The 17,172-nt window shown below is 43.1% G+C and overlaps 1 protein-coding gene across 8 annotated transcripts in view; it reads right to left on the reverse strand.

Moving 5' to 3' along the window:
• LOC139424092 (oxidation resistance protein 1-like) overlaps positions 1-17,172 on the reverse strand; it is a 166,033-nt gene that overhangs the window by 73,658 nt on the left and 75,203 nt on the right. For 2 of the 8 annotated variants that reach the window (XM_071175835.1, XM_071175813.1), the window contains exon 1: positions 927-1,287. The exons of 4 other annotated variants lie outside the window; for them this stretch is intronic. In XM_071175835.1, coding sequence (XP_071031936.1) covers positions 927-1,065 — 139 coding nt within the window. In that variant the 5' untranslated portion in view covers positions 1,066-1,287. Of the gene's footprint in view, positions 1-926; positions 1,288-17,172 lie in introns of those variants that run through there. 2 more of the 8 variants (XM_071175826.1, XM_071175805.1) reach the window with 1 other exon arrangement.

The following is a 17,172-nucleotide window of genomic DNA, read 5'->3' on the forward strand; positions in this document are numbered from 1 at the left end:
CGTTCTGTGTGTGTGTGTGTGTCTGTATGTGTGTTACTTTCTGTGTGTGTGTGTGTGTGTGTGTGTGTGTGTGTATGTGTGTGTGTGTGTGTGTGTGTGTGTGTGTATGTGTGTGTGTGTGTGTGTGTGTGTGTGTGTGTGTGTGTGTGTGTGTGTGTGTGTGGCTGCAGACATTGGCCCTACTAAGAGGAGAGAGGCAGGTAGTCAGGCCTGAGACGAGCCCCTCAGTAGCCTTCTGTCCCATCTGTGATGAATGAGCAGGCTAGGACCCTTACATGAACTGGTGTTCGAGGTCAAGAAAGCGTTGGCCATCTGACGAGGGAACTGCTCAGAGCTGTGTGAGTGTGTGTGTGTTAAACTGGGCAATTCATGTAGTAGTATGCATTACCATAGGCTTGAAGATTGAGTTACACCAGTTCTGTATCACAATAATGTTGTCTGTTAAAATTAACCTTCAATCAAAGCACACAATCCTTCGTTTCTCAGGTGAAGTTATAAGGTAATGCAGATTTGTATTAAGGTATTTGTAAGCAATAGCATTCGAAACAATGCATTTTGGTACATTGAATTGAATTGGTTTATATTACAGACTGTGCCTTTAAGAAGCCTGTGCCTTTAAGAAGCCTGTGCCTTTAAGAAGCCTGTGCCTTTAAGAAGCCTGTGCCTTTAAGAAGCCTGTGCCTTTAAGAAGCCTGTGCCTTTAAGAAGCCTGTGCAGGGAAATGTGTAAACTTCACCGTCCAACTCGTGACTGTGTTGCAACTTCTTCACCGTATGCCAACTCTACTGAAAATGTACTGTAGGTTGTTAAAAAAAATATATATAAAAAATAAACAAACACTGACTGACTTCATTTACGGTAGTCTGAACTCTGAAACATTACACATTATACATTGAACAAGTTCGGCTCCAAGTCTATACTCACACCTGTGTTAATGTTGGTAATGTTGTCGTGCACACGTCCAGAGTGTTCTGCGGAAGAGCCATCGGAATTTCCCCGAGTCGAGGTCGAGGCAGGCCAGATTCTATTCGACAGCGCGACCCTGACAGACAGAATGTAGTCCATACTGTGGAACTCGTACGAATATCACAACATGGATGCACCTTAGTTATCACTAACAACCGTTTAAAAAGAAGCCATTTCTGATATCACTGTCATAACGCAATCGCGATAAGATCTAGATAAAAGTCTTTAAAAAGTGTAATGCAGTGAAACCAGCGCACTCCAGCAGACGCAGAAATAGGAACTGAAACAACTGAACAACTTGTTCTTCCCCGATGACGTGACTGTCTGGCGTCAAGCAGTGCCCCGCACTCACTGCAGTCAATGGATGCATATTATTGATAAACAATTCTAGAGAAAACGATGGAAGTTGTGAAAAAACACATGATAATAACGTGCATTATGTAGCTACAATATCCAACCTATGCAATTAATACATGTTTATTGTTATACATTGTTATAGGGCATTGTTATATTGTTTATATTCTAATATTTAGCCTATGCCTTGGCCTTGAGGTGCGAAGTCCATTATCAAGATGGTTATTTAGGTCTTATAAATGAGTGACTGTGTCCCTGAATGTGAGAGTCCAACAGCCAAGATTGAACCTTTATGTCATGGTGTGTACTCGCCCTGATAGGCTTCAGTTTCACCCCTATCTGTCTGTTTCCCCTCAATTGCTGCAACTTGCAAGTCTTTACTTAAAGATGACATGCATGACAATCATGGGAACTGAACAAATCTCACTCTCATCTTAATAACATTGTATTCAATTGAGGAAAGCACACAGCCAGGCAGCCACTCCACTTACTATAAGTGTCCCACCATACAGCATAAGGCCAGGGACTCATACTATTACTGTGACATATAAGTGTCTCTTCAGACACCAAGGGAAGAAGATATGGCATTTGGAATGGGTCAACGTGTGTGGAACAGTGAAGAACCCAACAGACCAGGACAAGGTGTAATAATTGGGGAGCAGAATTAGAAACTGGAAATAGCCCAATGCATTATTCATCAGCAGAGATATGGTAAGAAATGAAAGAAAGAGAAAGAGAAATTAGTTTTAAAACCCTGAACTGGAAATAAAAGTAATCTAAACAAATTAATAGATACAATGACCGTGTTCTCCAAGGTAAGACATATGTTTTGCTCCATCTGCTGGTTACAGTGAAAAGTGCAGCCTGGTTTATAAATCACCTACTATTTTTAGGGGCACATGGATGGGTGATAGATTAACTCTAAATTGTGACAAAGCAATAGGTCAACATGGGCACATCCAGAGCCATATAAACAGAGTCAGGCAGAGTCTGGCCCCTCTCAAGGTTTCCTCCTATTTCTAAGGAAGTGTTTTGGTACTTTACTTTACAACAAGTTAAAAAGCATTGTAAATGCAGGCTTTTGGTAATGTGTAGTCTGTTGTGAAAGACTAAAACAGAAGGCCAGTGTTCACAAGAGATCTGGGTCAGGGTTGCCGAGATTAAGTAAACTGTTACCATTGATTTGTAACAGTACCACAGAGTCCATTTGGCTTCCTCTCTGTCTGGCCCTGTTTTATAAACACACGTTGCAACAAATGATTTGACAGACTGATTGATGAACTCAGTCAATAACACTGGTAAAGTTCCTAGTTCCAAGGTGAACATGATGATGGATGAGGCTGCCTACAGTATGAGCTCTTAGTTGAGGGATTATAACTTGCTTTCTGCTCCATAGTGACCTTGAACACCATCCCCTGTCTGGGCCCCTGGGACGCTTGGCCCGGGGCAGGGTTGTTGTGATGGGTTTGGGACAGACCACCACCTGGGGCTTGTTGCTCTGTAATATATAGCTACTAAAGCTGTAAAGCTGCCCAGAGCAGTCATCAAATCATCCATTACTTCCATACAGAGGGGGGTTGGGTTTCCTCCCTGAGCTCTGTCTATTGCAGCCTAATAGGGGAAGAATTAGATACACTCTCACCATACCATCTAGCTCTGCTCCAGGGCATTAGTGTGCATTCCTCCTCTAGTTAGTGGACGAACGTGCACTAACGACCTGGACCATAGCTACGTACCATCCAGAAGGCCGACTGAACTGTAACACAGTCTGCTTATTCAGCCCTGTTTAGTTTTCCCACCTGACTACTCTAAAGGCTGTGTAATTAAGCTACTGTGTAATTTGAGTCATTTATGAAACATCCAGAGGCATTAAATAAAATGAGCCTTATTGAGTGAAGAGATTAAAGTGTCGTTCGGTTTCAAACAACATTAAGTTTGGGTGTTTAATGTATCTCTCCTTTCACATTAAAGACATTAAGGAGGTTTGTATCTGATTAAACAAGTAATCTACTGCCATTCTATCCATTCTAATGGGACCTTAGAGTTTATTCTAACTTCTGTCATTTGGTTATTAGCTCATCATATTAACAACTGTTATACATTATATAAATGTATCGGATTGTAAGAATCTCTAGTTAAGAGGACCAGCTACGGTTTGTATTGGTAACTACTTGTCTCTCTGATCCCAAGCAATCTCTTCATTACCAAACACAACACAACTTGTTGTACAGGGATCCATGCACAGAGGATCTAGTGTTACCAGTTGCCTCTGTAAGCCCTAGCCTAACATGCTGTGTGTGTGTGTGTGTGTGTGTGTGTGTGTGTGTGTGTGTGTGTGTGTGTGTGTGTGTGTGTGTGTGTGTGTGTGTGTGTGTGTGTGTGTGTGTGTGTGTGTGTGTGTGTGTGTGTGTGTGCGTGTGTGTGTGTGTGTTTTGTGTGTGAGAGAGGCTTTGTCATCGTCAAAGAGTGGTGCTGAGGCTGGACAGAGTGTTCATCTCACCAGTTTCCAGTGAGAGCCAGGTAGGCTGGCTGTATAATCCCCAGAAGAGGAAGGATTTCACTATGAAACAACAAACAACAAGCCCACAGGCAGCTCCCCCGTCACCGGTCTGGTTACATAACCTGTTCACAACACATTGTGAAAGCACACACACAGATGCACATGCAAGCATGTACACACAGACACAGACATACAGACACACACAGATGCACATGCAAGCATGTACACATAGACACACAGACACAGACACAGACACAGACACACACAGGCACACACAGACACACAGACATCTGTGCATTTCTCAACAACATAAATTCAGTAAAAAACTGAAAAATAAAATAACTCATGCAATACAGATACACCTGCTGGCAAACACACACAACCCGCGTTTCACTGTGTAATAATTGAGAGATGGACTGAAATAAGTGTTATAAACTAGACTCCTAGTTTATAACTAGATAGAATATGAATAGAGAGTGCTTGGAAATTAAGATTTCTCAGTACTCCTTCGAGCAGTATGTTCCATACAACTGTCACGTTCGTTATAAGGACCAAGGCGCAGCGTGGTATGCGTACATTCTTCTTTATTTAAAGAATGAACACTGAACAAACTAACAAAATAACAAAACGAAACGTGAAGCTATACAAACGAGTGCTGACAGGCAACTACACATAGACAAGATCCCCAGAAACACCAAAGGGAAATGGCTACCTAAAACCTAGACAATACAAAACTAGCGTACCCACCCTAGTCACACCCTGACCTAACCAAAATATTTAAAAAAACAGAGATATCTCAGGTCAGGGCGTGACAACAACTGTCTTTGGGGTCTTCGAAAAGCACTATATACAGTCGGAAGTTTACATACACTTAGGTTGGAGTCATTAAAACTCATTTTTCAACCACTCCACAAAATTCTTGTTTACAAACTATAGTTTTGGCAAGTCAGTTAGGACATCTACTTTGTGCATGACACAAGCCATTTTTCCAACAATTGTTTACAGACAGATTATTTCACTTATAATTCACTGTATCACAATTCCAGTGGGTCAAAAGTTTACATACACTAAGTTGACTGTGCCTTTAAACAGCTTGGAAAATAACATTAAATGATGTCATGGTTTTAGAAGCTTCTGATAGGCTAGTTGACATAATTTGAGTCAATTGGAGGTGTAGCTGTGGATGTATTTCAAGGCCTACCTTCAAACTTAGTGCCTCTTTGCTTGACATCATGGGAAAATCTTTCCAAACGCCTGAAGGTACCACGTTCATCTGTACAAACAATAGCACACAAGTATAAACACCATGGGACCATACAGCCGTCGTACCTCTCAGGAAGGAGAAGCATTCTGTCTCCTAGAGATGAACGTACTTTGGCGCGAAAAGTGCAAATCAATCCCAGAACAACAGCAAAGGACCTTGTGAAGATGCTGGAGGAAACAGGTACAAAAGTAACTATATCCACAGTAAAACGAGTCCTATATCAACATAACCTGGAAGGCCGCTCAGCAAGGAAGAAGCCACTGCTCCAAAATCGTCATAAAAAAGCTAGACTACGGTTTGCAACTGCACATGGGGACAAAGATTGTACTTTTTTGGAGAAATGTCCTCTGGTCTGATGAAACAAAAATAAAACTGTTTGGCCATAATGACCATTGTTATGTTTGGAGGAAAAAGGGCGAGGCTTGCAAGCCAAAGAACACCCTCCCAACCGTGAAGCACGAGGGTGGCAGCATCATGTTGTGGGGGTGCTTTGCTGCAGGTGGGACTGGTGCACTTCCAGGGGGGACTGGTGCACTTCCAGGAGGGACTGGTGCATACTTCCAAAGTTGTGACAAAATGGCTTAAGGACAACAAAGTCAAGGTATTGGAGTGGCCATCCACAAAGCCCTGACCTCAATCCTATAGAAAATGTGTGGGCAGAACTGAAAAAGCGTGTGCGAGCAAGGAGGCCTACAAACCTGACTAAGTTACACCAGCTCAGTCAGGAGGAATGGGCCAAAATTCACCCAACTTCTTGTGTGAAGCTTGTGGAAGGCTACCCGAAACATTTGTCCCAAGATAAACTATTTAAAGGTAATGCTACCAAATACTAATTGAGAGTATGCAAACTTCTGACCCACTGGGAATGTGATTAAATAAATAAAAGCTGAAATAAATCATTCTCTCTACTATTATTGTCACGAATATCACCGAAGGTGGCTCCCTTTCCCGTTCGGGTGGCGCTCGGCGGTCTACTAGCTGCCACGATCCTTTTCCCCTTTTTGTTTGGTTTTGTCTAATTGTTTTCACATGTTCCTTGTTGGGGTTTTTGGGTTGGTGTTATTTAAGTTCGATTAGCCCGCTTGTGTTTGTGCGGGCTTGTGTGTGTTAATTAAGGTGTTTGTTATTGTGGGTCTTCCGCTGTCCGTTTTTGACCAGTGTATATGTTAGGTGGAGTGTGTTACGCCTGTGTTTCGGCGTCACCTATTTGTACATTTTGTTGGTTGGACATTAAAGCGTGGTTTTTCCCGTATCCTTGGCTCTGCGCCTGACTCCGCACACACTCACTCTTTGGACGTTACAACTATTCTGACAATCCACATTCATAAAATAAAGTAGTGATCTTAACTGATCTAAGACGGCATTTTTACTAAGATTAAATGTCAGGAATTGTGAAAAACTGAGTTTAAATGTATTTCGCTAAGGTGCATGTAAACTTCCGATTTCAACTGTACCTACATGTTATTACAATTGAATAACAGAGAGAGGCCAGTAAAAAGAGTGTTACAACTAGGATGATGTGAGAGAGACAAAGACTGTTTACTGTGGTTAGCACTAGGAGTCTCTCAGAGAGACAGGCAGGCATCGGTCTTCACAATGGCTGCAGTCACAGGTGGAACTGGGCCTGTCACACAACACCTCCTTCTCTCCTCCTCTCCGGTACATCTCTTCATCGGAAAAGTATAGCTTTCTCTCCAGCCCCTCAAAAGCTGTCAACAACAGTAACACAACAGATGATTCTGTTTCTCAGAAAGCGGTGCCGAATATTCATGAAGCTCTGAATCCATGTTGTGGAAAATGTCTGTTAGGAATGTGACAACGCCAAATTTAATCATGTGGATGAACTGGCTGTCTGTTTACATCACATACTGGACTTATATAACCATCATTAATGTCACTTAGTCATTCAAATGGCATTTTATTCCCTACAGTGCACTACTCCTGACCAGGGCACATAGTGTTCGGGTCAAAAGTAGTGCACTATATAGGGAATAGGGTGACATTTGGAATGCACACCTTAATAACTGCCATTATTCACGCTTGGTTTTAAACAAACCGCCCTCACTTGAAAGTCTGCTTTCAGTCCTTTGTATTTTCTCATACAAAATGGAGTTCTAATGCTCTCCTATAACAAGAGCTTTTTTATGATATGCCATTTGCTCTCCTCTCTGCGGTTAACCTCAGTAGCAGTAGTTACTGTAAGCTGCAGTGCAGAGGGTGAGCGGGGACTGCAATTACCCAGCCCCTTCATCAGGCCTTGGCCTATGGGTTCGCAGTATGGGAGTCAAGGCTACCAATCATAGTCCAGAATTTTTTTTCGCTCTCTTGGACTCATAGGTAGTCAATTTAGTGTTCAAGGCCATTACTGGGGCCGAGATGGACCCCGCCTCAGCTGCCTTGCCTTCCCAGAGTCACTGCTCCTAGAACCAGGGTAACTATAACTAACATTACCACAGCATTATTGACTCTTTATGTCGTGCATACATGCTTTATGAATGGTACATATATATATATATATATATATATCACCACTCTAAGTAAAGTGTTACTATTCAGTATCAGCATTCTCCTGATATTGGGAGAAAAGAACCCTTAACAAAGGAGAATCATCCCATCAGAGACACGGTTCTATTTTCAGAAGATAAGCCTCTTGTCACAGTCAATTGTGTTCTTATATGCTTCAGGGTTTGTTTTTTTCAACTCTTCCACAATTCATGAAACTTATGCTGTTTTGGTTCAGTTAGTGGCAGATTTTAGACCAAAACTCTGAAAACTTTTGATCTGATATATTATTGATGAAAAATGATGCAGTTAGTGTGGAATACAGAAATAGGCTTGGAAAACACCCTCAATTCGACAAAGAGTTATAAAAACACGCGCTGCACATTTAAGATAACAAAATGTTATTTCATTTTGAGTACAAACATTATCAGAACACGAATACTATGTCATAAATGTTATTGTTCGCCATTTCTAAATGGTTCCAGAGAAAAAAAGCATCCATCTATAGATTAGTTCTATTAAACCCAATGTACTAGACTGGACTGGAGAGCATCTTGAGTGTTGGGAGAGGACCAAAGCAAAGCTTGGTTGTGACTCAGCCACAGCCACCGCCAGCCCGCCACACTCATTCCATCCGTTGCATTGATTCCTCTTTTTGCCTCTGGGACAGCGCAGTTGTCCTGGTCTGTTGTGATAGATCACTGCATCGTGAGAGCCAGAGCCATCTTTCACCAGCAACTATAACCCCCCGTCCCCAGCTCATGGTCATCCATCTATCCTCCTGTGGCCGTGGGTGTCTGTACAGTGGCTGTCTCAGGCTCCACTGGGAGGCTGGGTGGCCCCAGGAATAATGACCAGGGGTGCACAGTGACCATCAGCTAAGGCTCATCTCTCTCTTGTTCTCTTTCTCGTTGTCTCTCTCTCTCTCGTTGTCACATTATGATATGAGGAGAGGAGGAGAGGAAGAGAGAGGAGGAGGATAGGGGATGTGGAAAGTAGAGGTGGAGAAGAATAGAGGAGGAGGGGAAAGAGGATAGGAGAAGGAGAGGGGAAGATGAGAGGTGGAGAGGAGGAGAGGAGAAGGAGAGGGGAAGATGAGAGGTGGAGAGGAGGATAAGGAGCAGGGAAGATGAGAGGTGGAGAGGAGAGGAGGAGGAGAGGAGAAGATGAAAGGTGGAGAGGAGGAGGAGAAAGAGGAGAGGAGGAGGAGGAGCGGATAAGATGAGAGGTGGAGAGGAGAGGAGGAGGAGAGGGGAAAGAGGAGATGAGAAGGAGAGGGGAATATGGGGAGGTGGAGAGGAGAGGAGGAGAGGGGAAAGAGGAGAGGAGAAGGAGAGGGGAAGATGAGAGGTGGAGAGGAGAGGATAAGGAGAGAGGAAAGAGGAGAGGAGAAGGAGAGGGGAAGATGAGAGGTGGAGAGGAGAGGAGAAGGAGAGGGGAAAGAGGAGAGGAGAAGGAGAGGGGAAGATGAGAGGTGGAGAGGAGAGGATAAGGAGAGAGGAAAGAGGAGAGGAGAAGGAGAGGGGAAGATGAGAGGTGGAGAGGAGAGGAGAAGGAGAGGGGGAAAAGGAGAGGAGAAGGAGAGGGGAAGATGGAGAGGTGGAGAGGAGAGGATAAGAAGAGAGGAAAGAGGAGAGGAGAATGAGAGGGGAAAGATGAGAGGTAGAGAGGAGAGTTGTCTGTTTCTGAGAAAGGTTTCATTTCAGGAGGTAAAGATGAACATCAGACATGCACCACTGCTCTCGTCACGCAGGCAATTTATTAAAACAATAAAGCCTCGCCCCACTATAACGCTGACAGCTCTACATGCTGAGACAGGGAGTGGGAAGAGACAGGGAGTGGGAAGAGACAGGGAGTGGGAAGAGACAGGGAGGGGGAAGAGACAGGGAGGGGGAAGAGACAGGGAGGGGGAAGATACAGGGAGGGGAAAGAGACAGGGAGGGGGACATCTCAGTGAAATAAACAAAATCCATTGTACTCATTGAACTCTGAGGCTGGAATTAATTGGTTTCTCTTTAAGTCAGACACACTCATATATTTCATCATTATCTTAAACATTCCCAAGAATCATAATGCCAAAATGGACGACGACTGTCGTTTTAGCTGCTCTTCTTCCTCCCTCTCCTCTCCTGTCATCTGGAGTATATGGGCAGCTGACTGATACAGTATGTGCATCACCAATGGCACCATATCCTCTATATCCCTATGGGAACTGGTCAAAAGTAGTGCATTATATAGTGAATACAGTAGAATGACATTTGGGACACAGTCAGTGGCAACTTGGATTTAAGAAGGCATCACCCAGTCTATTTGGACACATCACCCAGCCTGTCCCGCCCATCAAATTGACAAACATGACAAAGGGTCTGTACTCAATCCATCTATCTTAAAACCCCCTTTGACCCTCTCCATCCAGCACTATGATATCACTGCTTCCATCCACAACACAGGGCCTAAATTGGATAATAAATCTCTCTTCTCTGAAATACGCTAGATGGGTAATTTGTTGGTTAAATGATGAGTTGGGCAGGCACGTATTGGATGAGTTGAGATGTATGTTGTTATCGCCATTGAATTCATTACAATATAGTCAAACTGACAGATACTATTGGCATGTAGGCTAAGCCCTGTATCACATTTCTTTGGGACAGTAGAACTGATTGTAAGAGTCCAAGCGAGCATGAAACACTATAGCGTATAGTCTATTCTCTGATGCAGCACCAAAGAGAATGTTCTGGGCCGACACACTAACATTTAACAAGATTAATGAAAGCACTGTCCACTGACCCATGTTGTGTAGACTGCATACTGCACTGTTAGCTAAATCTTGTCCCGCAGATATATTCTTCCCCTTGGATAAACTAGTACATGGCCAACCCGGGACCCTGGACTGCATAAAATACAAAGTCTCATTAGAATAAGGAGATGGGAGTTCAAGGAAGGGGGTTGAGATGGTGGAGCGCAACAGTGGCGTGTATTCATGGGTGCCAATGGAAGCCAGGCTTTCCCCCAAAATTACAACAAATATATATGATAAAATCATTGATATCCTTCATCTCTGTGTATTATCATTTTCCTTTAATTTGCAAGAGGCTGAATGTATCTCACCGGAGAATGCATCCAAGCGAGCGAAACTGTCTCTGTATGTGTAGGCCATCTATCCGATGCTGTCTGGCCAAAAAGAATATGACATTATTGCCGCCCGGACCAATTGCCGCCTGGACCAAGTCACCTCTTGGGGCTAGGGGGCAGAATTGTCACTTTTGGATAAATAGCGTGCCCAATTTCAACTTCCTGCTACTCATGCCAAGAATATAAGATATGCATATTATTCATAGATTTGGATAGTAAACACTCTGAAGTTTCTAAAACTGTTTGAATCATGTCTGTGAGTATAACAATACTTATGTAGCAGGCAAAACCCAGAGGACTAACTGTTCAAAATTATATGTTTTTTTCCTCTCTCTGTTCCCTGACTTGTTATTGACAAGGGATATTTCTTAGGAACCTGTTTTCAGTTCCTACCGCTTCCACTGGATGTCACCAGTCTTTGGAATTTGGTTGAGGTTATTCCTTTGTTCAATGAAGAAGTAGGCCAACTAGGAACTGGGTACACTTTTGTGAGTTGCGCAAGACGTGAAAAGTGGCGCTGGTTTGTTTTCATTCCTGTATTGAACACAGATTGCCCCGTCTACAATTTGTTTGATTATTAATGTTTAAAAATACCAAAAGTTGTATTACAAAACTAGTTGGAAATATTTTGGCAAAGTTTATAGGCAACTTTTGAAATATTTGTAGTGACGTTGCGTTTTTTATAAGCTGTTTTTTTCTGAATCAAATGCGCTTTATAAATGGACATTTTGGATATATATGGACGGAATTAATCGAACAAAAGGACCAATTGTGATGTTTATGGGACATATTGGAGTGCCAACAAAAGAAGCTCGTCAAAGGTAATGCATGTTTTATATTTTATTTCAGCGTTTTGTGTAGCGCCTGCAGGGTTGAAATATGCTAGCTCTTTTGTTTACTGCTGGTGCAGATGGTGCAGGCTCTCAGATAATAGCTTCTTATGCTTTCGCCGAAAAGCATTTTTTAAATATGACATGTTGGCTGGATTCACAACAAGTGTAGCTTTAATTGAGTATCTTACATGTGTGATTTAATGAAAGTTTGAATTTTATAGCATTTTATTTGAATCTGTCGCTCTGCATTTTCCCTGGCCAGTTGAGACATTTGCATCCCGCCTATCCCTAACTAGTTTTTAAGAACAAATTCTTATTTACAATGACGACCTACCCCCCTGGCCAAACCCTCTCCTGATTGTAAGAGTCCAAGCGAGCATGAAACACTATAGCGTATAGTCTATTCTCTGATGCAGCACCAAAGAGAATGTTCTGGGCCGACACACTAACATTTAACAAGATTAATGAAAGCACTGTCCACTGACCCATGTTGTGTAGACTGCATACTGCACTGTTAGCTAAATCTTGTCCCGCAGATATATTCTTCCCCTTGGATAAACTAGTACATGGCCAACCCGGGACCCTGGACTGCATAAAATACAAAGTCTCTCATTAGAATAAGGAGATGGGAGTTCAAGGAAGGGGGTTGAGATGGTGGAGCGCAACAGTGGCGTGTATTCATGGGTGCCAATGGAAGCCAGACAATGCTGGACCAATTGTGCGCCGCCCTATGGGACTCCTGATCACAGCCGGGTTGTGACACAGCCTGGGAACGAACCAGGGTCTGTAATGACACCTCTAGCACTGCAATGCAGTGCCTTAGACTGCAACATTCATTGTTGCATCTCGTTGTGTTGTTGTTCTCCAGTGGCTAGCTACAGTAGCTAGTCAAAATTGGTCCTTTCCTAAATTAGCCATGGTTTTAATTAAAACACTTAATTATAACGGCGACTCTGATGCAACCATAAACTCATACATTTTGCCCCTGGCCTGAGAGGATGGAAGTTCAATATGCAGCTAGATGTAGAAGGCTAATGTTAACTTGCTAACGTTTCGTCAACATGAAAGAGAGAAGGATGGCATTGGTGTTTCTCTACAAGTAGAGTCAACAAGTTTTTCTACTTGCACGAACACACACACACACACACACACACACACACACACACACACACACACACACACACACACACACACACACACACACACACACTAAACATAGGTGATTTGATGATGTTGAAATGGTGAAGTTGAATTGAACTCTCCGTGGTTCTAAATCAATAGTTGTTTAGTAGCCAAAAAATGTAATAAACGTTGACTTGCTTGACCATGCTGTAAGTCACATATGTCAGAGTCAAGGCCCGCGGGCCACATCCGGCCCGCAAGAAGGTTTTTTACGGCCCCTGGGATGATCTTGATTTATTATTAGAACCGGCCCGCAGCAAGCCGGCAGCCCGCAGATCTTTTACACGCACCAATACTACATTTCCCACAATGCAAAGGTGACGCACCGAGCAGTAGGCTGCTTCATTTCAATATTTATTGGCACAGCAGTCGTCAGCATCACAGTAAAATTAACTTTCAGATACCCATCAAAAATGGCAAAACGGAAGGTGGATACTGAGAACCGGGGGTTTCAAACAAGGTGGGAGTCGGAGTATATGTTCACGAAGGTAGCTGGAAAACCTGTGTGTCTTCTGTGTGGAGAAAGTGTGGCGGTACTGAAAGAGTATAATCTGAGACGACATTATGAAACGAAACACGCGGACACACACGCGGACGCAACTGTCAAGGCCAGTTTTATTTTGGCAGAAGAGATCGCTAAATCAGCCCGGCCATTTACGGAGGGGGATTTCATCAAAAACTGCATGATTAAAGTTTGTGACGAAGTTTGCCCAGAAAAAAGGCAACTCTTTTTAAATGTGAGTCTGAGCAGAAACACCATTGCCGAGAGAGTAGACCAGTTGTCCATCAATCTAAAAGAGCAGCTTGTGAAAAAGGGAAAAGATTTTATTGCATATTCCTTGGCTGTGGATGAGAGCACCGACATTTCTGACATTGCCCAGTTGTCAATTTTCATCCGCGGAGTGGACTCCAACCTAAGCGTGACAGAGGAGTTTTTGGCTTTACGTCCTATGCATGGCACAACTACGGGGCATGATTTGTATGAAGAGGTGTCAAGATGTGTAAATGAGATGGAGCTGCCTTGGGAAAAACTCGTGGGTTTGACAACCGACGGAGCACCTGCGATGTGTGGACACAGGAGCGGACTGGTGGCGAAGATACGGGAAAAGATGCAAGAGGAAAACGCGACAGGTGAGCTGACAGCTTATCATTGTATCATACACCAGGAAGCGTTGTGCGGTAAAGCCTTGAAAATGGAGCATGTAATGAGCATCATCACGCGCACAGTTAACTTTATCAGAGCCAAAGGTTTGAATCACCGCCAGTTCAAGGCATTTCTGACGGAGTTAGAAACGGAGCATGGTGATTTGCCTTATCACACAGAGGTGCGATGGCTAAGCCAGGGAAAGGTGCTTCAAATATGTTTCGAGCTTCGTGAGGAGATTTGTCTGTTCTTGGACAGCAAAGGGAAAGACACAACACAACTCCGAGACGAAATGTTTCTGTGTGAAATGGCTTTTCTGTGTGACATTACGAGTCATCTGAATGCAATAAACTTGCAGCTGCAGGGTCGGGATCGTGTCATCTCTGATATGTACAGTACAGTGAAGGCATTTAAAACCAAACTGACTCTGTGGGAGACGCAGATGCGGAAAGAAAATTTGAGCCACTTTCCCAGCTGCCAGACCATGAAAGAGAAGCTCTCTACCAGTGCGTTCCCGAGCACACAGTTGGCTGATAAAATAGGTATGCTTGCCGCTGACTTTCGACGCCGATTTGCTGACTTTGAAGCACAAAAAAGCAGGTTGGAACTGCTCGGTAACCCATTTGCTGTTGACGTGGAAAGCTCACCACCAAACCTCCAAATGGAGTTGATTGACCTCCAATGCAATGATGCACTGAGGGCAAAATATGCGGCAGTGGGTGCTGCGGAGTTCGCCCGTTTCCTCCCCGGCACAATGCCCCAGCTGCGCATCCAGGCTGCTCAAACGTTGTCTATGTTTGGCAGCACATACCTGTGTGAACAACTGTTTTCTTTGATGAACCTGAACAAAACATCACACAGAAGTCGACTTACTGCTGAACACCTCCACTCAATTCTGAGGATTTCTTCAGCTCAGAGCCTTACCCCGAACATTGATGAACTTGTGGAAAAGATGGGACACCACCAAGTATCACCCTCAACCTCAAACAAGTGAACATTACTGTGCAATCACATATTTAGAGTTTTTACTCAGTTCAAGTTTAAAAGTTAAAATTTAATATTTGTTTTCACTGCATGTTACTTCTCCTTAAACAAAGTGTTGTTTTTGATTAATAGATTTTTGCACTTTATTTTTTTGTATTTCAATCCAATTATATTTTAAAAATATTTCAGTTGAGTGGATGATAGAAAATTGCTATTATTGTTTTTTCTTTGAAGTAAATTTAGCCCACTTTTGCTAAAATAGAAAATATAGTCTACTGATGGTGCCTTGAATACCGGTTTCTTTCATTTAATGTTCATGTTATGGGGATATTTATATAAAGGAAATTTGTCTTTTGTGTCTGTTGAAAATTAAAGATTACTGACAGAGCCATAAGAAAATATTGCTTTATTTATCTGATCATATTGTAATATATTTGTTAGGTTTTCAGTAGGTTCAATTAGGTTCACTAGACTATATGCGTCATTTAAAAATTTTTCAATGAACATTCGAACAGTCCGGCCCTCGTCTTGTAGCTGATTTTTTTATTTGGCCCTCCGTCCATTTGACTTTGACACCCCTGCTGTAAGTCATGTAACTGTTGTTACATGCAGTATGCTTTGTGGACTTCACCGGGCAGAGGTTGCTCTCTGGTTTTGTGGTGAAACAAATGTGTTGTTGAATTTATCTGCCACTGTGTCTTCTTATTGTCTCAGCCTTACGAATATATATCACAGTGGCAAGGCAGTTAACTAGCAGGTTATAGAGCAACCCCATTATCAAAACACATAGATTGTAATAACGCTTTTTTTCTGGCTTGGCTTCCCCAGTGATTTTACCTAGGCACCGCTACTGGATCAGAATAAAATCACATGCAGCTGAAAGGGGTGTTCACATTTCAAGAACTGCAAGGCTACTGCTGGACCTGGGCCTTCCCCATGCCTCGGCCTGGATTGGGCCTTGATTGGGCCGAGGTGCTGCCTGCACACTAACCTCTGACAACAAGACACTTCTGAAGAGATCTGGTCAATAACAGGGGTCTAATCTAGTGCTAATCACCTACTTAGAGGAATCAATCACAATACTCCTGTTATGGGTCTGTATTATGGGAAACATGGACGGACAGTTTCTCCATTGAGGAAGTGTTTTAGTCTAGGACTAGACTTAATCTGTGTCTTGGATACCTGCACAGTTGAAAATGACATGTGTGCTGTAGCCAGCTCCTATGGCTAAATAAATGTGTAAATAACCTTAACGATTGTGTGAATGGTAACATTTGTATGCTCCTTACTGGCATCAGGCCTACAAGTGCCATTCTGAAACCAATTAATATAACACTGAATATGCAAGAAGTAAGCAAACATTTAATGGGTAACAATAAATACAACTCTTACCGAGTTGATCCTGCTGCATCAACGCAGGTGTGTAAAACACAAACACAGGACAGTGAAATATAGCTGTCTCAATGTAACGGGATCCAATAAATTCATGAGCAAAACGAAAACAAATATCAACAGTTATTTGGAGAGGCAGGACTTATTTTACACAAACACGCACACACACACACATGCACACACGCACGCACACACACGCACGCACGCACACACAGCGGCAGGAAAAAACTGCTTACTCTTCATTTGAGCTGTATGTAATCAATCCCTGGCATGGGACGGCTGGCTGACTGGCTGGCTGACTGGCTGGCTGGCTGGCTGATTGGCTGGCTGGCTGGCTGGCTGACTGGCTGGCTGGATGGCTGACTGACTGGCTGGCTGACAATGTGATTACTTGGCGGTGGCATTTATAAATTGAACGCAGATTGGAGGAGAGGAGACGAGGGCTGCAGAGAGACTTCACGTCAACGTAATTACACCACTGGAACGAAGGCAGATATTTTACAGTACACTGCAGTAAATTCAGCTCCCCACTGCTGAATTGACCACAAGAGAAAATAAAATGTTTTTCATTGCTGGGTAAAGTTGAAACTCTCCCATGGCCATTGTTATGAATCCCATTGCCACTGTCATTGATCTATAGTTCTGTCCAAAATGGCACCCTATTCCCTACAGTGCACTACTTTGGGCCCTATGTGCCCAGGTCAAACGTAGTGCACTATAATGAGAATAGGGTGCCATTGGGACGCAAAGATTTAACCTCGCTATGACAAGGGCTTGAATCGCCTTGAGAGTTGTTGATTCATATAAAAGACCATTGAGGATAAACTACTTTATTGCTGTCCTTCGTATTGTTAGTGATACTGAGTCTTAACGACAGTCCCTAACGGAATCATGTAGCTAGATTATACAATAATTAACA

The sequence above is a fragment of the Oncorhynchus clarkii genome, chromosome 2, assembly GCF_045791955.1.
Source record: "Oncorhynchus clarkii lewisi isolate Uvic-CL-2024 chromosome 2, UVic_Ocla_1.0, whole genome shotgun sequence".
NCBI classification, from domain to species: domain Eukaryota; kingdom Metazoa; phylum Chordata; class Actinopteri; order Salmoniformes; family Salmonidae; genus Oncorhynchus; species Oncorhynchus clarkii.